The sequence below is a fragment of the Arvicanthis niloticus genome, chromosome 2, assembly GCF_011762505.2.
Source record: "Arvicanthis niloticus isolate mArvNil1 chromosome 2, mArvNil1.pat.X, whole genome shotgun sequence".
NCBI classification, from domain to species: domain Eukaryota; kingdom Metazoa; phylum Chordata; class Mammalia; order Rodentia; family Muridae; genus Arvicanthis; species Arvicanthis niloticus.
The window spans coordinates 30,138,035-30,162,221 of NC_047659.1; the positions used below are offsets into that span (position 1 = coordinate 30,138,035).

Sequence of the window (24,187 nt, forward strand, 5' to 3'; positions counted from 1 at the left end):
CATCATTATCATGAATGCAATGGCATGCCCAGGCCGGGGCCTAAGGGCTAGCAGCTACTTGTATATTTATCTATTTTTTTCCTAAACTTCACAGAAAGAAAATCTTTACCTTATTTTTGTTGTTGTTGTTGTTGGTATTTAGCAGAAGTTAGCACAAACAATAGGCCTTAAAATTGTTTTCATGCCTTAAATCAGAGACTTGGCCAATTTTATAAGTCCATTATTTGAGAAGCTGAAGTAAGTAGATGAGAGTACCATTAGTTTGAGGGAATTATGGGCTACATAATGAGGTTCAGGCCAGCCTGGGCTATAGAGTAAGACCATGCCTCAATAAAAATGGAACAAACCAAAAACAACGGAAAAGCAGAAACACAAGCAAGAAAGTTGCTTTGGTTTCCTATCATAACCAATGGCTTTTTCTTTTAGATTGTTCACCCTGTCCTTTGGTCCATATAGAAAAAAATGACCAATAGAGTTTTAGTTCCAATATTATTGAGATTTGATGATCATCCTGAGGGATCTTATGGAACCAACTCCCTAGAGAACTATTTATTAAATAATATTAGCTGAGTCATACACTGGAATTGATTTAAAAGAGCATAACTGACAGTAATTCTTTGAGACAGCAAGTAAAGCCAGTAAACTAAAAATCTAATTATGAAGTTATGAAGTTCTGTGAGATGTGCATGCAGAAAAATACACTGATGACTATATTAACCCTTGACATTCTCTAAAATCTTGCCTTACAGATTCTGAAAATATTTTGTATTTTTCAGAAATAGAAAATTATTTTTTCTTTTATTTATTCATTTATTTAACTGGAAGAAATTCGTTCAGAATGAGAAGTCTACAATAGAAAGTACAATATCCTATCAAGTTATGACAAACAAACAAAAACAAACAAATAACACCAGCTTCATTTCCTAGAACTGAATGTATCAGACTAAGATTTAAACTAAGACTAAGAGAAATCCTTGCTTGTTGAGGCAATCAGTGATAACGATTTTTTTTTCAAGAGATACCCTGATGCAATGCTGGAGTTAAACTATACCCTAATCAAGCGTCCATTAGTATGGAAGGTGGGTAGTGAGACTTAAATGACTGACAGGAATATCATCAGTCTGTCCTAACTGACATGAAGGGAATAGACAATGGAGGCGGAGCTGCAGAGTCTTCACAAGGTAACAGTGCTGTGTTGTGCTATTGAGAAGCAACTAGAAAGCACAGTGGCCCTGAATCCGAGGAAGAAACCAGGGTCCAGTCTCCTGTCTCATACTTGTCATGTGATCTAATTTCTTTGAGCTTCAGTTTTCTTCCCTGTGTGAACAACATTTTAGAGTTAATGATACACATTGCCCTGAGTCAATATCACTGGTAGGTTATCATTGGCTGTCCTATTGGGTTTTATAGCTTTATAATGTTATGATTTTAAACACATTTTCTACTGTTACCCCTCATTCCTACTTCAGCTTTGTATAAAAATTAGGGCAAGGAATGTTTAAACCAGGTAGTGCACATTTTGGGGAAAAAAATAGATTAGTTGCTTTAGAGCATAGGAAATCATTGAGAAATACAAGATTCATTGATTTGACAAATGGAAATCTTACTTATGTAATGTATATTTTTAAAGTATTTTTTTTCAGGGGGGTTACTAGAGATTAACCCCGAGGCCTCATTCATGCTAAGCAAATGTTCTACCACTGAACTTATATTACCATAACCTCTTTAATTGAGACACACATGATAAATATAAACATAATATATAAATAATATATAAATATATAAACATAAATATATAAACATAATATATAAATAATATATAAATATATAAACATAAATGTGTTTTAAAAGTTGATTCAGAAAAACATATCTGAGGGTCCTCCTTGCTCCTGAATATAACAGTTCAATGTGGTAATCCTTGGTATAAAGCAGTGACTACACTTGCTTTATAGCTGTAGGCTAAAACGATCACATGTGCTTAGGTAAGCTGGCTGTGTGGCAATTTTCTGAACCCATCCAGCCTTTGAAATTCCCAGGAAGTGTGTCACCAGTCATGCGCTAGCTGGGGTTCTGGTAAAGTCAGATGCTATTGTACTGGACACTTTGAAATTGGCTTTGCAAATTTTATGCTGAAATGGAACAGTATCAAGGAGTTAGTAAGGTCAGTGACCTATTTCCATCCTTTAAAAAAGAAGGTTCAGGTGCATCTGGATAGAGGTTAGGGCCCTAGGTTGCTAAGTGTATCATCCAGAGAGAGGACATGGGTTGCTAAGTTTTCCCCTATGTTTGCTCTCATTACATGTTTGGAACCAACCTTGAAACTTGGTCAGCTCCAACTCCCTCTTACTCTTTTCCACTCCCAGCATTCCCTCCTCCACCCTGAGACTCCTCCCACCCCCCATCTAGTTACAAATTCGAATGTGTCTTATATGGGCTTGACATTCCAGAGGTGACCTGTCCTGTGTTTCTGCTCTGAGGCAAAGCTTCAGTTGAAACTGTTAGTGTTACCTGTTTTATATGCAGTGGGTTACATTGTGTGTCACCTGCTTTATATGCATTATATTACATTGTCTGCTCTGTACTATTTGCAAGGTAAAATAAAACTCAGTAATGTAAGGTTGATAAAATTCATCGTAACGTTGAAGCATTTGAACTCTGATGTTTTAGCACATTTTCCTCTGTTTTAGCTGCCATAGCAGACTTAAACTGAGGGATGTTCTAGGTTTGGAGGCATTTACAAAGAACTAAGGCTCTGGAATCTAATATCTCAAGGTGAAGCCGGAGGCAGTAATTTATGATTTCCAGTAGGTTTAGATTCTTAAGGCAGAGACTCTTCAGATCAGCAGCTGGAAGAAATGGTTAAAATCTGGTCAAGTGGTTGGAGAACAAGCACTGAGCCAAATTTCAGTCCCACATCTGTTGTTAGATTAGCAGGGGTAGTCTGCATTCACGTGCTTCTGCAAACCCAGCTCAGCCCCCTGACTGGGATTGTTCCAAGGTCTCAAACCTTTCTTCTTTGTTATGTGTTGTAAGTAGGAAGTGAGAAGACCCCCACTGAGTGGTTATATAGCCTGGAAAGATGGTGACAGGCTCACAGAACCATCAGGGCTTTGCCTTCTGGGGTAGTTGGTGTTGCTGTTTTGGGCCTGCAGTCCTAACCTAGGTGCTTGTAAAAGTAGAGAACAATGTACATCTCTCTAAGTGGATGGGCTTCGTGCTCACTGTAGTCTGTCATTTTATAAAAGTTCCCTCCCCCCTTTTTTTGTTTTTAGATATAATACTTTGCCAAGCAGAAGAACCCTGAAAAATTCAAGATTAGTGAGTAAGAAAGATGATGTTCATGTTTGTATCATGTGCTTACGAGCCATCATGAACTACCAGGTATGTGTTGAATTATCAAGTAAGTTTGCTTCAGTCCTGTAAAAGTTCTGATGTTATCAGACCCAGATTTAGCTATCTAATTCTGATGTAATTAGCCCAAATTTCTTTCTCTTTCTCTTTTTCTCTCCCCTCATGTGTGTTGATATTTGTATATCTCTTTGACGTTAAGATCTTGATTTAATGAGATTCTATTTAGAAAAGTCTGATCCATTCTAATGTTCAATATTTAGTTCCATGGCTGCATATTTTAGTGTCTATAATTCATCGTGGGATGATAAGTTGTCCTGTTAGTTGGTAAGCATGTGTGAGTACCATGGGAAGTAAGCCTCTAGTCATGAGTAATGATGGACCACTTTAGCACAGCAGTAATGAATACCATATGCACTGGCTTATGTGGTGCTCATCCAGAAGTTATCATTATTGTGTTAGCACCGGTGGTGGTTCCTAGTAGCCACAAGGAGCGTGTGGGACACTGTTAACCATGCACATTCCTGCTTTGGATGGTTATGCTATGGGCTGACCTCAGTCTGGTAAATAGTGTAGTATGTGCATCTCTTTCATTTTATAACACTGTAGATAATGAGTGGATACAGGATCTAGGGCAAGTGAGTAAGGCCGTAAGAATAGATAAGCCAACTGGGGTAAGAATTAAAAAAAAAAAAATCAGTTTAAAACCTAGATTAGGGACTAGATGCACGAGGGTCCATTTTAGCATTCAAACCAACATTGGAGTGTGAGTAGAATGAACAAAAGCAAGTGTGCTTTCATCTTCCCTAACCAATTAGAGGGTTTTTTTGTTGTTGTTTTGTTTTTTTGGTTTTTTTTTTTGTTTTTTTGTTTTTTTGGTTTTTTTTTGGCATCTTCTAAGTTCTGAGACAGTCTTTTAAAGTACTGAGAATCCTGTAGTCCCTAAAAAGGTGTCAAAACCTCCTTCCGGAGGGTGAGAGTGTAATCATGACAAGGCTGCACTGATAACACGTACACTTAGCATTCCAGACCGTAATGATGATGGTCATTCGTCATTCGCCAGAGCAGAGCCATTCGCTTGCTCTGTGTACTTCTCAGGGTTTTATGCCTGTAAATTCCCATGAGCACCCATCCCTGAGAGGTTAGTAGTGTTATTCTTCCCATTTTGTTTCTGAGAAAACTGAAAGTAATACCCTCCATAGTTCATGGCTAATGAGTTGTACAAGGTTCTAATCCAGGAAGCCTTTGAGTTATTACTACTAAGTACTACAGGAGAAGTAATCAGCAATAGGGATAGAAGTGCCATGGATGAATAAATTTTATATATATTAGCTATATTATATATCTATATATCTATATATTACATATACAGATTATCTGCTAGGACAATGTCACTGAGGAGGTAGTATTTATGAGAAGTAAACTGTGGACAGAGGGAAGGGCTGTTAGAGAAAGAAGATTCTAGGCAGAGGGGAAGGTAAGTGCCAGGGCCCTGGAGCAGGAAAGGAAGTCGACTTTGCTGTGGCAAAAGGAGTTGGGAGAAGCGAAGATCAAAGCAGAAATAACAGGGATTGTGTAGAATCTCATGGGCTAATGAAAGACATGAATTTGTTACAAATAGAAGACAAGGCATTCTGAGGGTGTAATGTGACGTCTGCTTTAATACAAAGGATCTTACTATGGCTTCTGTTCAGTGTTGGCCTTTGGGTGCAGAGGCCAGAGGAGGTAGACTGTTTCAGAAGTGACTGGCATTGGATGAATTTTGGTGGTGGTGTGGTTCAGAATTATAGGAGGAAAGATAAGAAAAGTGGTCAAGTTCTGGTTCTCTTTGGATGGGTGGTCAGGGCCACAGCACTTGGTTTTGTATTGAGGGAGAATGTGTGTAATAGAGCTGGTTCCAGAAGTTTACCCTGGGCTTGTAAGATGAAGTTGCCAGCTACTGCAGGACCAGCAAGTCTGACAGAGGTCACCAGGAAGTCCGTTTGGCATCCAAATTATGAGCTGAAGTGTGTACTTGGATAAGCCAGTCTGAATGCGGAGTGGGAGGTGTGGATTGGAGATAGATATTTGAAAGCAATTAGCATAAAAATGGTATCAGGAGCCATGATATGGGCTTCTAGGTACAGAGGAGGTTCTTAATATGAGCCCATAAGTCACTCCATTTAAATGTCAGAGAGAGAAAAGAAAAGCCAATAAGAAGAAAGACTGAGAAATAGCCAAGAGGGCAGAAGCCAGCTAGAGGAAGTGCTGCAAGCTGTGTTTGATGCTTCTGCTAAGTCATGCAAGATGAATGAGGTTCAGCCAGAGGGTTTAGCTAAGTGCATATCCGTGGTGATCCTGCCAAGAACAGCTTCAGGGGTGAGAGATAAAGGCAGAATAGGAGTGGTTTTCAGAACACACAGTGAGAGGAACAAAATCTCTAGACTTTGCTTATTTGAGGGGACTTTGCTGTTTGTAAAAGATAGCATCCAAATGGGAAGGTATAGCTGAACACTGGTTGTCGGCTCAAACTAGGGTTTTGTGGCACAATATATGTATGCTAATGGTAATGAACCCATAGAAAAGGACAAATAGGCCTGCAGAGCGTTCAGAACACTTCACATTCTTTGTCTTTTTGAGACGCAATCTCAGGTAGACCAGGCTGGCTGTGAACTCTTGCTTGTACCTCCAATGTGCTAGGATTACAGCTGTGTGTGTCACTGTGCTGGCTCCTATAATGTTTCGGAATAGGTGAGGGAGTGTGAGGTCAAGGATTCAAGCAGATGGACTGGCCTCAAATGGGAGTTTATCTGTGTTTCTCTCTGAGAGGAGATACCCTGGTCAGTGGGCAGATTGACTGAAGCTTTAGAAAGTTTTATTTCTGGGAGACAATGCCTTGCTATGTGGCCCATGCTGACTGGCTTCTAACCTGTCTTTTTTTTTTTTTTTTTTTTTTTTCTCAGCCTCAAAAGTTTCTTTTTCTTTTTTCTTTTTCTCTTGTCTGTTGGTGGCATGCATTGTCTCAGTGTGAGAGGAAGAAGAGCAAAGCTTCGTGCATTTAGAAAACATAGCTGCTCCAGATTCTTGTTGTGGACAAGCTTGTCTATATAGAGTTATGGGGAAGTGTGCATCAAAATGGCCAGGAGTGGTGGGAGGTGGAATAGAAGCTGGGAACAGTCAGCCCTAGCTACATCGTGGAGTCAAGTATCCTAGATGCTTGAAAAATTCAGATTTCCAAGCTTTGTCTTTGAAATGCCGAGTAAACTGACTTGGGTGGATCTCAGGAATTCATGCAGGGCTTGGTTTTGTTTCATCTTCAAAGTGGTTCAATGCATATACAACGTTTGGGTCACTAGAGTAGTCTTTTCACTAGCTTAATAAAGAAAAACGCATAGTTCATTCATAACTAATGGAAGGATGCTCCTGCTTAAAGCACCTTTGATAACCGATGGCGCCATTACTAAAAATTTTGGAAAAGACGCATGTACTGACACTCACGTCCTAGGAACAAGGCTGCCTTTATTGAGGACATGAGTTACACAGAGGAGTTTCTGTGGGGTTTGTCAGTGCTAGAAGTTGGATCTAGGGTTTCAGTCATGGGAGGTTGACTTGCACTGAGCTATACCACCAGCCCAAGTGTTTGGTTTTTAGTTAACAGTGAAACTTTGGTTATAATGCTTTGCTTTTTCCCTCTGCATTTCAGTATGGTTTCAACATGGTCATGTCTCATCCACACGCCGTCAATGAGATTGCACTAAGTCTGAACAACAAGAATCCCAGGTAAGCATCTTTCGTAATGTTCAAGTCTAGATCTTAGCAGGGAAGCAGAGAGTTAGTCAGCCATTTTAGAACTGAAAACCTTCCAAGAGTGGCTTCCCCAAGCAAGACTGGCTATAAACCCAAACCCTGAGCCTGCTTAGAGTTTTCCCTTTTGCCTGGTTACTCTCCTGTTGGAAGCAGAATTGAACACTCAGGACAGCTCCCAGTCTTCTCTTTTACCTTTCAGTCAGTGGGTGACTTGGTTCAGCAGTACTGAAAAATGTGGTTAGCAGGACTGGGTTGCCAGTTCACCCTGGCATGGGGACCAGAAGAGTCTTGACAAGGCTTTAGCTACACCAGCTAACACGAAAGCTGAGCAGCCCACTGGACCCTTATATATGTTTCTTGTTATACTGACACATGTAGTTTAGTTATGAACAGAAAAAGAAGCACAAACACAAATTGAACTGTGTGTGCATGGTTCCTTTTTTATGTGTACCTTTAAGACCAGAATCATATATTGTAGTTATTTTGCTTACTGTTTGCCTTTTACTTGTTAAAGTATTTTGTCTTCTGGTGATTTCCGCAATTCTGTTGCGTACCTCTCCTTCAAATATGTTGTTAAGAACTGAATTATATAAAAAACTATCTATTCTGATTATTAAAAATACCTGTGGATAAATTGGATGTTTTAATTTAGATGGGAATATAAATTGTGAAGTCCTGTATACACATTGGATATTTTGATTTTTATGGTTGCTTTTGTAGTTTACAAAAATCCAAAATAGTCATGAGTCTTGATTCCTGCCTTCACCACAGGGAAGTTATTATTCATTTTCTTAAGACAGTTGACATTGTAGGGTATCAAAACTGGCTTTGTTAAAGAGGTTGGCAGTTTTTATTGTAGAATAAAGACGAAATACTAAAGTAGTCTCATGATGAAGAAACAATACTGTTTCTTTGTTCACATTTTGCTTACAGACTTTGAATTCATCTCTAGTTTCTTCCAAAATGATTTCAGATGCAACTTTATTTTGTTGAGTCAGAGAAAATATTTTGCTACGAGTACATCTGTAACCTGGTACTTTTCCGGTCTCCTGCATAGGAAGAAATACTAGAAACTTGTCATGTGGGATTTTTATGGCTCTGTTTCTGCAGGAGAAATTAAAAAAAAAAAAAAAATTAATTCCATTTGATTTTTAATTCTGCCATGTTAGATGCTTAACAGTTAAAACTGACCACCACACACCTTCCATATTCCCTGCAGACTGCATATTTAGGAAGGTTTCAGGATGTGCTTGGTATCCCACAGTTACCAAGGGTTTAATGAATATGCAGGCCAGGGCTCTATTCCTCGAGTGTTCATCCTGGAAGGAACAGCCGACTCATTATGTCTCCTTCAGTGATTTATGTTTTTCTTTCCCCTTCTTGTTTTGACAGAACAAAAGCTCTTGTCTTGGAGCTGTTGGCAGCCGTTTGTCTTGTCAGAGGCGGGCATGAAATAATTTTATCAGCTTTTGATAACTTCAAGGAGGTAGGATGCATAGTTTCGATGAGAGTACACAAATGTCTTACATCTTTGACTAGAGTGATTCACATTTTCATGGATCCTAGGGAGCATAGTAGCTAGCTACTTCTCCTGAGGCATTACTGAGAGGGAAGCAGTGATTTTAGTTTAGTTTATGTGGCTGAAGGAAGCTTCCTTCGGGTGTCGCACTTCCATCCTATGTTAAAACCTTGCAGTGTTCATTTCCCTTTGGAGCATGAGAACAGTCACTGGACAAACAGGCTTTGATGTACATACATTGGGTTAGGATTTTTACAGTGTAAATTCTAGTGTTATAAATTCTGTCATCATAGTTACTTCTCCCAAATCCTATTTATTTTCATTCCTTTGCCAGATGCTATGTATGTAAAACCCACCAAACCTGTCAAATAGGGACACCCATTGTAGGATTTTGTAATCTTAATGGAGAGGTGCTATTATAAACACACATGTAGGAGCGTGTGTGTGTGTGTGTGCGCGCACACACACACACACACAGACACACACAGACACACACAGACACACACAGACACAGACACTCATGAAGAAAACTGGGTATAGAGGATCACAGATCACAGACCTGCCATCCCAGCCCTGGGGAAAGACATCTGGGGTGTGGGATGTAAAATGATGATTTGGCTACATAGTGAGTTCCAAATTAGTCTGAAGTACATGTTCCCCAACAAGAAAAAATACAAAAACAACAACAAAAATGAAACAAGGTGCATATGTGGTTGAAATAGACTGAGGGCTGGAGATTTGCTTCAGTGGTCTCAGTGGTAGGTGGTACGACATTTGCCCAGCATGTACAAAGTTCTGGGTTCAGTTTCCTGCACTCGTGGGAGGGAAGGCTGATCTGAACAACAGAGGTCATTGCACACAGATGATATTATATAAGCCAGGCAGCCATGGAAATATCAAGACATCTCTACTAAGGAAGTAATCAGTTTTTCTTTGGGATCGTGGACGGTGCTTTGGCCAAGCAGACTGCCTCTATACTTTAGTGCCTATGCCCTGCATCTCAGACTGCTTTAAGTAGGAAAATTACAAACAACTCTGGGAGAATGTTGAAGGCACTCAGAGCCCCAGGTTCTGATGGGACCCTCAGCCAAGGTGTGCCTTAGCCTGGTAGTACTGTTTAATTCCAAATACTTCTGGGTTAAGATTCAAGCTAGCTGGGTGTAGTGATGCATGCCTTTAATCCCAGCACTTGGAGGCCGAGGCAAATGGATTTCTGTGATTTCCAGGGCAGTTTGTTCTATACAGTGAGATCTAGGGCAGCCAGGGCAATGTGGAGAGATCAGGTCTTAGTCAGTCAGTCAGTCAATCAATCAATCAGTCAGTCAATCAGTCAATCTTCAAGACAAGCTGAGTTTTTGTTTGCTTAGTTTTTTTTTTTGTTGTTGTTATTTTTTTGTTTTTGTTTTTGAGACAAGGTTGTTGCTGTTTGTGGTTTTTGGTTTTGTTTTTGTAAGCCAGGCTGGTTTAAGATGTGGTTCCCTGAGGGGCTTCCAGTTGCTCTACCATCTTTCCTGAAAGTCTAGAGAAGGATGTTAAGCACCAGCTATGCCCAGTGCAGAATCAGTCACACACCATCTTTAAAGGTTTCATTTTACAAAAGAATCTCAGATAGCTGCCATACATGCAAGACACATGCACAGATCGGTGGTCAGCATTTGTTTTCCTAATTCTGAATGTCTATGAAGCTACACTGAAGTCTGTGCTTACAGGAGTGTCTGTGACTCTCCTGCCTCTGTATTCCTAGTGTCTATGTCCTACATCTTGGACCACTTTAGGTAGGGAAATAAAGGACATCAGAGCTGTCCTCCCTACTAGAGAGCGAGAAGAAGGGAAGGAGAGATGCTGCGAGCCTGTCATGGCTGGGGAGCTTTTAACCTGTGAGCAGCAAGCTGCAAATCTAGTCAGCCTCAGTGGCAATGAAGACATACCTGAGTTCTCAAAGGATGATAAGTAACAGGGAATCTTTATGTACACATGTGGCTTCCAAAACAAATAGACTTTAAGTGTAAAAATGTGTAAATGCTTCTCTGTGAGTCTATATATCATGTATAAATACATGTACATCTAAATTTTACATCTACAAACGATGGGGTTTATTGGGGGGATGATTTTAAAGTGCAAGATAAATGGCATATCCTCACATGAGACCATGCTTGAAAATATCACATGTTGTTTCAATCTCATACTGAGAATATCACATGCCAAGTCCTGTCTACACCAAAAATATTTACCATAAACATTCATGACCATAGCTGTAATATCCTGAAATATAGCTTTAATAACCATCTGATTATACTCTAAGTCAAAGTATGTATTAAAAACTATCAGGAGCGGGAGAGTTGGCACAGTGGCTCAAAGTACTGACTGTTGTTCTTCCAGAGTTCCTGAGTTCAATCCCCAGCAACCACATGGTTGGTGGCTCACAACCATCTGTAATGGGATCCACTGTCTTCTTCTACTGTGTCTGAAGACAGCTACAGTGTACTCATATACATAAAATAAATAAATCTAAAAATAAAATTGGATCTGAACTCAACCCTGTCGTATAGGAGATGCTTTGGTTTTGTTTTCTCATACTTGTGCACAGAAGACACACAGACATGTGCAGCATTGAGTCAGATTTTCCGTTTCAAGAATTTCTGTGTTAGCAGTGTGTGTGTTTTAGTGTTTTAGGGGATATCACATACTTATTTGAAGAAAACTCCTAAATCCAGTCACAGGTAGGTAGTGTCGAAAGCAGAATTATGACCTGTATGTGTTTAAAGCTGCAACAAAAATAGCTGTTTCTGGAATCCCTTATCTTTTTTGCATTTCCCTGGTGCTTTGGGTCCAAATTCAATTCTTGTTTGTTGGTTTGTTTGTTTTTTTGAGACAGGGTTTCTCTGTGTAGCCCTGGCTGTCCTAGAACTCACTCTGTAGACCAGGCTGGCCTCGAACTCAGAAATCCTCCTGCCTCTGCCTCCCAAGTGCTGGGATTAAAGGCATGCGCCACCACCACCCGGCCCAAATTCAATTCTATTCAACTTGATGTTCCTTAAATTCCTTTCTTTTTCTCATATCTCTATGTGAGTCAGTCATTTTCTTATATATCACAGCAAAGGGTGTTTTCTTTAGTTTTGCTTAGCTAGAAATGTCATTGGAGCCTCCTGGCTTCTGGGGAGCTAGGAGCTAATGCTTTTTAAAGAAACATCATGGCTCTGTTGCAGGATGCTGGACGGGTTTGGTCAGTGATGACATTCACAGGGCCACCTGTGATTGAGAGCACCGTGCTACACAGAGACTGCTCGTCTTCAGTTTGTAGTAGGAAATATGCCTTCTCTTTCTTGAGCCAATACGTTTATTTTGTCTAATCTGACTAGCTGTACAGGTGAACATGAATGTAAAATGAAGCAAAATGATTTTTGGCTCTTGACACATATGATCACATCTTTTCTCATGGCTCAGTTAATGGTAAAGGTATCAGCAATATTGCTCTTTTAAAATTTTTGTATTATTATTATTACTATTGTGTGTATGTGAGAGGCAGATCAGAAGAGTGGGGGGGGGGAAGTCATCAAAGCAATGCTCACATCATGGCAGAGATGAGGAGGGTAGAGGACAGACTATGGGAGCTGATTCTTTCCTTCTATTTCAGCTTCCTGTTTTTGACCTCGGTTTCCAGCACTGTTACCATCTTGCTTGTCCTCATTTTGTTTTCAAAAGAGTCTTGCCCTCAGTGTTGTCACATCTAAAGTTTGTGCTTAGGAATAGAGAGCGCACAGCTTAATGAAATTTGAAGGATATTAACTCAGTTTTATAGGATAGTGCTGATTGCAGTGGTTCTCAATCTGCGGGTCGTGACCCCGTTGGCAAACTACTGTCTCCAAAAATGTTTACATTATGATACATAACCATTGCAAAAATCATAGTTATGAAGAGGCAGCAAACATAATTTTATGGTGGTGGTGGGGTTCACTACAACATGAGGAACTGTATTAAAGTGTTATAGCATTAGGACGATTGAGAACCACTGGCTTATTTCGATGAGGTTGGGTCTATGTACAGCCTTCATGAGCAAGCTCATGTGTCACCTTATTGTGTATGATGGTGCGTTTCAGTGATACGGCAGCTTGTAGTTTGTACCTAAAGCAAGGGAATGAGTCGATGAAGATTAGCTCCTTAAATAGCCAACCAAGGTACTCTTCAAGTTCTCTGCTTTAAGAACAATTAAATAAAAAGGAATTAACACATCTGGGTTTGGTATCTCCTCATGAAAATTTATGCCCCTGAAATGAGGATCAGGGTGAGAACAAGGGACCATCTGTTTCTCCTCTTTGTTTCCTTTATCCATATGAAAAGACATGCAGCCATCTTCTTGAAGTTCAGTCTTAGCTGCATGGCTGTATGTGTTCTTTGAGCATTGAGTCTCTTCGAGATAAGAAAAAAAAAAAAAAACCCACTTTTGGAATTCCAGAAATACTTTTGGTGTTCATATTAGTTCAGGGTCTTTTTTAAAGAAACAGACTCTTATTCTAACATACCAAAGAGAGGGTAGATGAAGGAAGACAAGAGACAAAGAGACAGGACAAGGAGCTTAGAGACCAGCCTTAGAGAGGGGCAGGCATTCCTGGTGTGGATAGCCTTATAGATGGTCAGGTATTCCTGGTGTGGCTAGCCTTAAGAGATAGGCAGGAATTGCTGGTGTGGCCAGCCCACAGATAGCCTACACATCATCCTTGAGAGAGGCAAACTCAGCTCTGTTTGATGTTCTTTTCCCCCAACTATCATGGTCCTTGCCTAGAAACCCATGTGCTCATAACTTCCTGCCACCTGTGAAGGGCCTTGACCAGCCCTCACTGTAGGCTCAGAAAGGTTCTAGTTCTATTCCTACAAGTTTTCAACCTAGACCTTCTTCTCTTTTTCTTTACCCTTCCTTCTTTCATGTCCCATTATATCTTGGGTATAGTTGAGAACTTGCGCTACTTGTAAAAGTTACTCCAAAATGTACCAAAGAAAGTTTCCATTTGGTGTCATAGCAAAAGTACCCAGGCACAGAATACTGCAATAGAACAGCCTGCTGTGACACTACTGATAAAACCTTTAGGGTTTAGAGCCATCAGATCTCCCAGGATTCTGGAAGGTATCCTTAGAAGCCCTCAGGATTCTAGATCAGTTATAACTGTCTTCAATTGCTTTTATAATGATAACATCTGGTTTGGGGCAAAAGCTGTAGTTTGGTTAGTAAACACCCTAACGCCTCCCACTTCTGAACTTCCAGTATAGACACACAAGCACTCTAAAATGAGTCACTCAAGGCCACCAGCTCTCTTGTGTGCAAGACTTTTGGCAGTAGCCCTTGTCCCCCCTCCACATGCTTGAACATTTTCCAAGAACGCTGATGTGGTTTAGCTACTGGGCATCTGAAAGCACTTGTACTATGCATTATTAACTTGATTTAAGAAAGCCTGTCAAGTGTTATTCACAGTACTCTAAACTGGACAGGAAGAAGAACAGACATTTTCATGTGTTCCCAGAATCCCTCTGGGTTTAATTTCATTGACTTCATCAGTATTTGAGGGCATGGGGATTATAAATCTAGCATGGACCATCCAAGTAACTCTGGAACTACTAAACATTTTAAACATGGAAGGAAGAGTACTTTTGTATTCAATACAAAGAATATTCTTAAGCCATAGGAGACATAGGAGGAGTGTGTATGTATTTTATTATGTTAGCCATGAACTAGATTACCTAATTCACCGGGATACTTCTGGATGCTCTATTTTCTTGGGAATGAATAACACACCACCCTAGCAGTAGTTTTACTAAGCTCTCTGGTTCTATGAGTCAGGGTTCATACTGAGATGTCTGAGACTGTCTCCACTTCTGTTGTATCTAGGGTCGATAGTTGATGGGAAATCTAGAGTCCACAATCTAGCTCCCTAGAGAATTATTTGTGTTGAGTTCACATTGAAAAGCCAAAGAAGCTGGATGTCGGATGTCTGGATGTCGGCAGCCATATTCATACTTAAAAAGAATGGTGCTTGCATGCACATGCTAGTTTCTTCTCCCAACTCCTTCACTTCCCAGTATTTAGCCTATTAGATGCTGCAACCTATATTCAGGGTGGGGCTCCTCCCTCATTTACCCTCTTCAGTCCCCTCTCCATACACTATCACTGATAACACATTCAGTGTTTGAACTTCACTAGACATCTCTCTTTGTAGGCATGTTGACACTCAGTACTAAGCATCACACTTGCCTCAGTACCTAAGATTTCACTTGTTTCTCATTATCTTTTCTCCTCTTTGTTCATGACAATAATTGAGCCTCCTTATAATAAAAAGCTTGATACAGTTTTTGATTGATTCTAGGAAGGGTGATTGCTGCTTCTTTCAAGTGAGTGGTTTCGAGAGCCTTCCCAAAAGGGAAAGGAGACATTGCCTAGGGTTCTAAGTTCATTTCCTGGTAACGATCAAGTTATGATCACGAGTGCCTTAGTCCTTGAGTAAGGAAGTGAACACCGCTGCCCTGCTGACTATAGGGTGAGTCATACTTAGTCACTGAAAATACAAAGTGAACTCTTTGTCAGGGACATTGATGAACACTGGAAATTAAAAAGTAAACTGAAGCTCCTGAAAAGGAAAGCCTCTCAGGCCAGTAGAAGAAGCACATACATTTAATAGTTGAAATACTAGGCTCTCAAAAGGTAAATGGAAGATTCTAGCCGAGGATGAATAGCTGATCAAGACAGGATTTGTGTATGTGTGTTTGTGTGTGTGCGTGTGTATGCATACATTTACGCACGTGTGTGTGTGTGTGTGTGTGTGTGTGTGTGTGTCTGTCTGTCTGTCTGTCTGTCTGTCTGTGTTTAAGGCAGATGGGGCAGAAGAAAAGTGAGGCCAACAGTGCCTGAGTTTAAGATAAACAAGAATCAGTTAGGTATCATTACCATTGTTGATTATTATTAATAATTTTGACACAGGGCCTCTAACTTGTTAGGTATCCCAGGCTGGCCTTAAACTTAGGCATTACTTGTCTCAGCCACCTGGATGCTGTGATTACAGGGGTGTGTCTATGCCTGTCTGGTGATAGTTGCTACAGTAGATGAGTATAGACCTCGTGGCTTTAAAACATACTTTTTTTTTTTTTTTAAAAGAAAATATGATCCTGCATATCATGGTATAAAACAATTACTGTAGTAGTATTCTACAAAGTCCAGAGGAGAGCCTGTCACTTTGCTTTTTTACCTTCTATAGTCCTTGGTTCATGCCTTCCTTTGACTCCCAAGCCAGCAAGCACCTGCCTCTTTCCTTCTCTGTCATCTGATTTTCGGATTCTTTGGCTTCCTTTATTTAAGGAACCCCTACCCAACGTCCTATCAATCCAGATAATTTCCTGATCTCACACTCCTTCACTTAGTCAACATCTATGAGACACCTTGTACCATATAAGGTACAGTACAAGGGTGGGGACATGGATTCCCTAGTGCGAGGAATACATAATTTGCCAACATATAGGTAATAAAGAGATCTAAGGGTGCCATTTTGTGTCAAGATTGCCTTTTGGTGAAGTTGCCCCATGCCTGAGAAGAGAAAGTAGGTAGTGCTCATGAAAGGGGCCATGGCTAATAACACACAGCCTTCGAGTTTCCAAAGCCTCAAAGTGAGGGGGTCAGCAAAAGAAATTCAATCTCCAATCACTGGCTATTTAAATAGCCTCCAGTGGTAACAAAATGAATGGTTCTTGGGTTTGGTGCTGAAAGCCTCTTGGGAGTGGACCCAGCATGAGATCACTCTGATGGGGCAAGGTGTGGGTTGGCCTTTGTGACTTGTTTCAGAATTTGCCACTAATGTTTCAGAATCCTTGGTCTCTTCCTACACTCACCACCAGCTACTGGTTGAATTTACTCTAAAGTCTGCAGGACCTTTGTTCTCTGTGAGCCTGGGGGGACAAAAAGAAAAATAATTAAAAGGAAAAGAGAAACCAGAGCGGATCAAGGTGCTCAGGGCACACCCGGTTATCAGGTGACCTTGCTAGCTAGCCATGATGGAGGCGCTTTTAATGCAGAGCTCTTCCCAGCCTGACTACAGTTCTACACAAAGAGGAGCTTCATTTTCCTCATGGAGCAGCCACTTAAAACACAGGGTGTTGCCTCCTTTGTATTTTTATTCACATAAAAATACCCCTTCTAAACCCATGCCCTCTGGCAACTGTAAAGCAGTTGGCACATGTGTCCTCATTTTAAATTCTTGGAAGAATGCCCTGAGAGATGCAGAGAGAGCTGAGTTTTGCTGGAGACATGCAGTAGCTCACAGGCTTGACTGCTGGTCTGCAAGCCTGGAACTTTCCTTCAGAACCGTCTCATTGACATTTGTGTGTTCTGTGGTTTTAGAGGCTATGAGGACAGTATATATATATAGTGTGTCTATGTATATATATGCATATATGTGTATGTGCCTATATATGTATAATAGATACACACACACATATATAGTGTGTCTATGTATATATATGCATATATGTGTATGTGTCTATATATGTATAATAGACACACACACACATGATTTATACAGGTTGTGTCAAATGTCTGTTTTAGGGCCACCTTGCTTTCTTCTGTGTCCATCTCCTCACTTCTTCATTCTACACTGATTTGTATGGTAAACATGTCTTAAAAATACCCTTGTCTTGTTGCTGAAGTGATGGCTCAGAGGTTAAGAGCCCTGCCTACACTTCCAGAGGTCCTGAGTTCAATTTCTAGCAACCATGGGGTGGCTCGTGACTATCTATAAATGAGGTCTGGTGCCCTCTTCTGGTGTGCAGGCATACATGCAGGCAGAGCATTGTATACATAATAAATAAACCTTTAAAAATGAAGGATTTTTTTTTTTTAAAAATATTTTTCTTCTTGTTAAGTATGACAGTGCATACCTATAATTCTAGAACTTGGGAAACAAAGACAAGTCATTTGAAGCTTCAGAGTGAGCCTAAAGCTAGCCTAGACTATATGAGACCTTAACTCAAAAAAAAAAAAAAAAAAAAAAATTCTGTCCTGAAACCTTGTATTTAAAGTTTGTTCTAACATGTAGTTTTTCTATCATGTGAAAATAGACTTTTTAAAATGTCATTAAGTTGTAAGCTTCCAGTTGTTTTTGTTTTGAGAGTCTAGAGCTAAGAGCTACATCGACTGGTGAGGTTCAGTCCTAACTCTAGTTTAATTCTGGGAGGCTAGACATGTTAACTGGGAAGAAGGGTAAGATAAATCACATTTGTGTATATTCATATATGTGTGTTAATATATATATAATTACATAAAGTTATTGTATGAATAACAATCAAACCCTAAAATGCAAATGGCGATATTGGCCATGTTTATCCTGGTAATATCAATGTGTGTTGGCTTCTGTTGTGGGATTAGACCATCTCTTAACCGTTTATAAGTCTAGTTTTCTTTCCTAGTGGTGCTTGGTTATCTTTTGTTTACCATTTGTCCTTACTGCCCTTTTCTTAAGAACTACTAAACAAACTCAGAGGTCATGAAAATATCTTGGGAGTCGTTGAGCGTCATACAGATTTCTTAGTATGGAAGAAGTTTGGTTATTGGGACAGGGCATTTGACAGACAATAAAAGGCTTGGGAGGTGTCCTACATAGTTTCCTTGACTTGATAAAGGTAAACTGGCTGCCAAAGGGATTTAGTAAAGAATACATGTACACCAAGATCAAGAGTAAGAGAGACAGATTCCAGTCATTACAGAATATTGCCTAGTTTTAATTCCTCATTATCATTTAACTCCACATTCTAGGTACTTATTGAACTTGACTTCCTGTGAGTCAAGCTTAAGTTTCAGTTGGAATTGAAACATTTATAAAACATAAACATGTTTGTATGAGAAGTCCATAGTAAATATGTAAGGGTTTTGTTTTGTGGTTTCTTTCATGATAATGACTAGTAATTTTTGGAAAAATACATGAATACAGTTGTTGATTCTGTACCATCTTCTCTCATATTCTAAATATCAATAAATCTGTCATATATATATATGCTTTAAAGTAGAGAAAATACTAGAATGTTTTCTGCACAAACATTTGGCTATATATTGTTTAGTTAATGCCCCCAGGCTAATGTGTATTGCTAATTCCCAGGCAAAGGGAGTGAAGGAGGCCTCAGTGTAAGTGGGCCTGCCCTCATTCTAATCCGATTCCCTCTGGGATTGTCACCATTCAGCTCTGGGTTTGTATCTAGTCTTACATGGCATGCTGTTATACTCCAAGCACTTTCTATGTATGTTTGTATATTTTCCCACTACAGAGCAAACATAATAAGAACGGCTACAGATAAGGTAGATTCTTGGGATGGTTTTAAATTACTAGTAACATTTACGGTAGACCAAGCAATTGTAGAGTTCCAATGAGAAAGGAGGTGCCTTTTGAGCTGGATTAGACTTGATTTGGTGGAAAAAAATTTCAGGAACAGAGATTGGCAATGTAAGTAATAAGACTGATCAGGAAACTCTCTCCCCATTTGGAGAAAATGTGGACAGGAATTTAGATATCACCTATGTTCTAAGTTCTGGAATGTTTCTTATATTGATCCAGTTCCATCATATGTGGTTCTAGGAAGAACCACCATGAGACAGCTTCAGACAAGAGTCTGAAGTGAATCTTTAGTGGAGGTTCCTGGACCTGGAGTCATCTTGGGGAAAGCAGGTGGACAGCTGTCACCCTTTAGGGACCTGAGTCTTAACATGGTTAATGTTTACACAGCTCCAGAGCATGATTTACAGGATTCTGATCACTACTTACCACGTATTTGTAACTGCCCTAAAAAATGTTGCTGAAGATGGAGGAACACTGTATGGCCCCACTAGAGGAAGGGGCAGAGTCTCCAATAGGGAATTGTGCCTTTGAAAAACACTTGTCGCTGGGCGTGGTGGCGCACGCCTTTAATCCCAGCACTTGGGAGGCAGAGGCAGGCAGATTTCTGAGTTCGAGGCTAGCCTGGTCTACAGAGTGAGTTCCAGGACAGCCAGGACTACACAGAGAAACCCTGTCTCGAAAACAACAACAACAAAAAAGAAAAAGAAAAAGAAAAACACTTGTCTCTGGAGAGTCTAACTCAGCACTTCAACTGGGATGGAGGTGACTATGGCAAGCATCATTTTAAAACCACATGGATGCAGGGGCAGTGGCTAAGTGGTCAAGAGCGCTTGCTGCTCTTGTAGCAGAGTACCCAGGCTTCTGTTTCCAGCAACCACAAGGAGACTCATCACCATGTGTAACTCCAGTTCTATGGTTCCCAGTGCTCTCTTGTGGCCTTTGTGGGTACTACCCATATAGACAAACTCCTGTAGATACATAGACAAGAATAATTAAGAAGAAAAAAATTAATTAAAGGTACACTGGTTTTGTTGATGCTCCATAAAGGCTGAGGTCCAGAGATCTAAACACATCCCACAGTCTGCCTCACATCTGCTGACCCCTCCAGAGAGTGTAGGTCTAGGTACTGGAAGCAAAGGGTCGGAAATACAGGCAGTATGCATGTTGCTTCCCCATCTGTTTATCAGCACATCTTCCCAAAGGAAGACTGACATTATTCACTTGGCATTTGGTCTTGTGTTGGGAGGATGGTAGTACATGAGGCCATGTTGGGTTGGGAACATCTCCTTGATCTCCTAAGTAGACAGTGTCTAATGCCTGTTGATCATACAGGCATGCAGTCAATTAGAAGAAGCAGCAGCCACTGGGACAGTGATAATACAATCTTAGGAGGGTAAAGTCTTCCAAATCGAAGAATGTCAAGAGTTAAAAGGGAGATTTGACAATCCTAATAGTGCCACTCCCTGGGCCAGGCATATACAAACCATCACACCCTTCTACCCAATAGGTTTGGGCAGCAGTTCTGTAAAGTAGTCTGTGAGCATCAAGGACTCCTGGCTCTTCTATAGCATCTACGAGTGTGAATGTTTTTAAAATCGTAAGATGCTACTTGCCTTTTGTAGCTGGCGTGTGCACTGGAAAGATGAAACCAACAGACATACAATAGAGGACAGATAAACTGCTCTGACCTTAGCAGGGACCAGAAGTCATCAGTGCACTCACAGCCGTCCCGTGCTTTCTACTTCATGTTTTTAAAAGGCTGTTTGGGGGCTGGTAAGATTGTTCAGTGGTCAGAGCACCAAGAGCACTGGCTCTTCTTGCTGAAGGCCTGAGTTCAATTCCCAGCAACTTCCCAGCAACCACATGGTGGCTCATGACCATCTACAAGGGGATCTGATGCCCTTTTCTGGCTTGCAGATGTACGTGTAGCAGAGCGCTCATACATTAAATACATAAGTAAATAAATTAAAATTTAAAGAAACCCAGTTTCACCTACGAATATGTTTGATGAAGCAGTAATAAGTATTGATTTTATTATTCATTTACATCGATGAGACAGGGCCTACTTAAAATAGTCCCACTGTACATAGGACCAGGAAGAAAAAGCATTCTGCATCATTCCAGTTGTAAAGCCAGCTACTCATTTTTCCAAGTGACAATGAAAGAGATGACAAACTGAGGGCTAGATGTGATGGCACACACCTTTAATCCCAGCATTGGAGAGGCAGAGGCAGATGAATCTCTGTGACTAAGACCAGACTTCTCTAAGACCAGACTTCTCTACGTGAGTTCCTGGACAGCCGAGGGTATCCAGTACATTCCTGGTCCCTCTGTTCCCTTACCCAGATGCAACAAACTAACTACTCAGACATATATTTTTGAAAACAAACTAAGTGAGCCTTTAAAAACAACTGGCAATATTTTGTTGCCAATGAAAAAATTCAAGCCACCAGTGAAAAATGGGAGCTTTGAACAACTTGCTCTCTCCACTGAGTACATGACAGTTTCCTTGTTTTTAAAGATTCTTCTGATTTCTGGTGGTGATAGTAAGGAACAGTGTGTTTTTTAAATAGTGTTTCTATGAAACATAATGTTATGTAGAAGATCTACATTTTTCAAATGACCACTGAATATTGTTGTAAAATTATTACATTAAGGTACAGGACAGGCAAGTGGATTTAGACATACTGTGCAAGGTTGTAATGTGCCTTCAGATCCATGTATAACCCAAATTTAAGCTGCATCACCGGTCCTATGTTAGTAAAGTGACAAAGAAGAATACTGACAACTACTGCTATATGTTGCTGTTAAGAACCTTCATGCTCTCTCTCTGCATTTGTGTAGGGCTGGGTTTTCTTCGCCTAATTCAACAAAAGCCACAAGTGACCGTATGCAAAAGTTTTTAAGAATTGCACCTTTTATTAAGCTAGGCTTTTTGTTGTATCTTCAAGACAGGGTGTCTGTCCAGGTGTCCTGGAGCCCACAAAAGTCTGCTTGCCTGCGCCTTCCAAATGCTGGGACTAAAGGTGCCCACCACCGCCCTTAGCTTATTTAGTTATGCTGTAAAAGACACATAAGTATATTAGAGAATGGGACTAAATTGTCTTCCTGCCCAAGTGTATATGTTGAAGCCCTGATACTTAATGTGACAGAGCCAGCTTTAGAGTAAGTATGTATTATGAGGACAGCAGGTAAAGTTGTATGGTGTGTTATGTTTTAATCCCACAGGATTGGAAGAAGAAATAGACAGTCTTTTTCCTATGATTGAGTCATGCACTCCTGTACACACACACACTCTCTCTCTCTCTCTCTCTCTCTCTCTCTCTTATTCTCACAGATTTTAAATGATTCTGTTCACTCTCATATCATATTGTAATCATTATCACATAATGTTTATTTTGTTAATTTTCTTTTTCCCTCCTCCTTTTTATGTATATGGGTTTTTTTTTTTTTTTTTTGCCTGCATGCATGTCTGTGTACCATGTTTGTGTGATGCTGGAAGATGTCAGAAAAGCAGACTAGATGCTCTGGAACTGGAGTCGTAGGTGGTTGTGAACCTCTATGTCGGTGTTAAGAATCAACCCTGGATCCTCTGGAAGAGCAGCCAGTGCTCTTAATGACTGAGCCATGTCTCCAGCCCCTATTGTGTTATTTTATATATATATATATATATATATATATATATATATATATATATATATATATATATGTGTGTGTGTGTGTGTGTGTGTGTGTGTGTGTGTGTGTGTGTGTGTATCAATCAAAATTTTCCTTGTAATTTATAGCATGGTAAATACCAATGTATAACCTTCATTTTAAAAAGTTCTTTGGGCTTCTTAGCATTTTAAAACATAGTTTTACTATATTAGTAGAGTTTGACCCCAAACTTTAGATTCTCCTGCCTTCCGGCTACTGGATATACAGGTAAGCACCATGACAGAGTTCTCCTAGGTTTTGTTTGTGTGCTGGAGACAAGGTCTCATGTGGCCCAGGGTTATCTTAAACTTGAGAAGTGGCCTCTATAACACAAGTTCTGAGGTTAGAGGTTTGTGCTTCTGTGCCAGTTAATTGGATACTAGGAATTGAATCTGGAGCTTTGTTAATCCTAGGAAACACACTTTCAATTATGCCATATACCTAGTCTAAGATATGAGTTGAAAATTTTCAAGCTTTATTTTTTTTAGGTAGGGGTCTGTTTGATTGGTTTCTGAGACTGTATCCCAGGCTAACCTTGAATGAGAGAGATACGGATAACCCTGAACTCCTGATCCTCCAGCTGCTACTTCCTGAATATTAATAGTAGAGTTACAGATGAATGCCACCACACACAGGTTATGGAGTGCTAGAGACAGAGCCCCGGACTTTGTGGATGCTAAGCAAGCACTATATAAAGAGAGCTACAGCCTCAGTTACCCAGGGTAATGCATGATTAAAACCCAAAACCTGAAGGAGAAACTAAATGGTACACTTTCTTGCCCAAGTCAGCATCAGCCACACCCTATGAAGAACTCTAGAATGTGGTATGTCCCCATGAAGATGAAGCCACGTGACTCATTGATTGCTAGAGCTTCCTTCTACAGAAAGGAACCCTTCTCTGCAGCGCTGGTGTTTACCAAGGCCAAGTACAACCTCAATGCCTGGCTGTCTGAGATGTGTCCACCTATATCACATGGAGGCTCCTGACAAGACTGGACATTCTTTACCCAAACCAAGAAGAGTTTAGGTTCAAGCCAAGAAAATGTGACAATATAAAAATAGCCCTCTCCCATGTGGACTCAAGTTCTCAGTTTGGAGAATCAGTTAATTGACAAGCATCCGAGTTTTTCCTAGGAGGCTTGACATATTATACATCGAGCAGTCAAAACCAAATGTGCAAGGAAGACAGAATCATCTTTACCAACACACTAACTGTATCCATGGCACCCACACAGAGGAAGCACCACTTACTCACTTTACACCTATTCCTGGAAACAACCTCAAAATGGAAATGCACTGTTGCTCTTGGTGGTGTACCAGCAAACCTGGAAAACCACAAGTGTAGCTGGCATATAACTGGCGAGGAAGGAGCCCTCGTATTCCACAGCCAAACAAAACAGAGCTTTGCAGCTCTTGTGACTCTCACTGGCTACTCCCACCCTCAGTGACGCAGGGCCCAGGGCTAAGATCTGTAAAAGAC

General features: G+C 40.3%; 1 protein-coding gene across 10 annotated transcripts in view; it reads left to right on the plus strand.

Annotated features, from left to right (window-relative positions):
• Fmnl2 (formin like 2) overlaps positions 1–24,187 on the plus strand; it is a 269,603-nt gene that overhangs the window by 204,420 nt on the left and 40,996 nt on the right. For all 10 annotated transcript variants that reach the window (XM_076928747.1, XM_076928746.1, XM_076928749.1 and 7 more), the window contains 3 exons: positions 3,273–3,381; positions 7,031–7,107; positions 8,527–8,620. In XM_076928747.1, the coding sequence (XP_076784862.1) occupies positions 3,273–3,381; positions 7,031–7,107; positions 8,527–8,620 (280 nt within the window). The remainder of the gene's footprint in view (positions 1–3,272; positions 3,382–7,030; positions 7,108–8,526; positions 8,621–24,187) is intronic.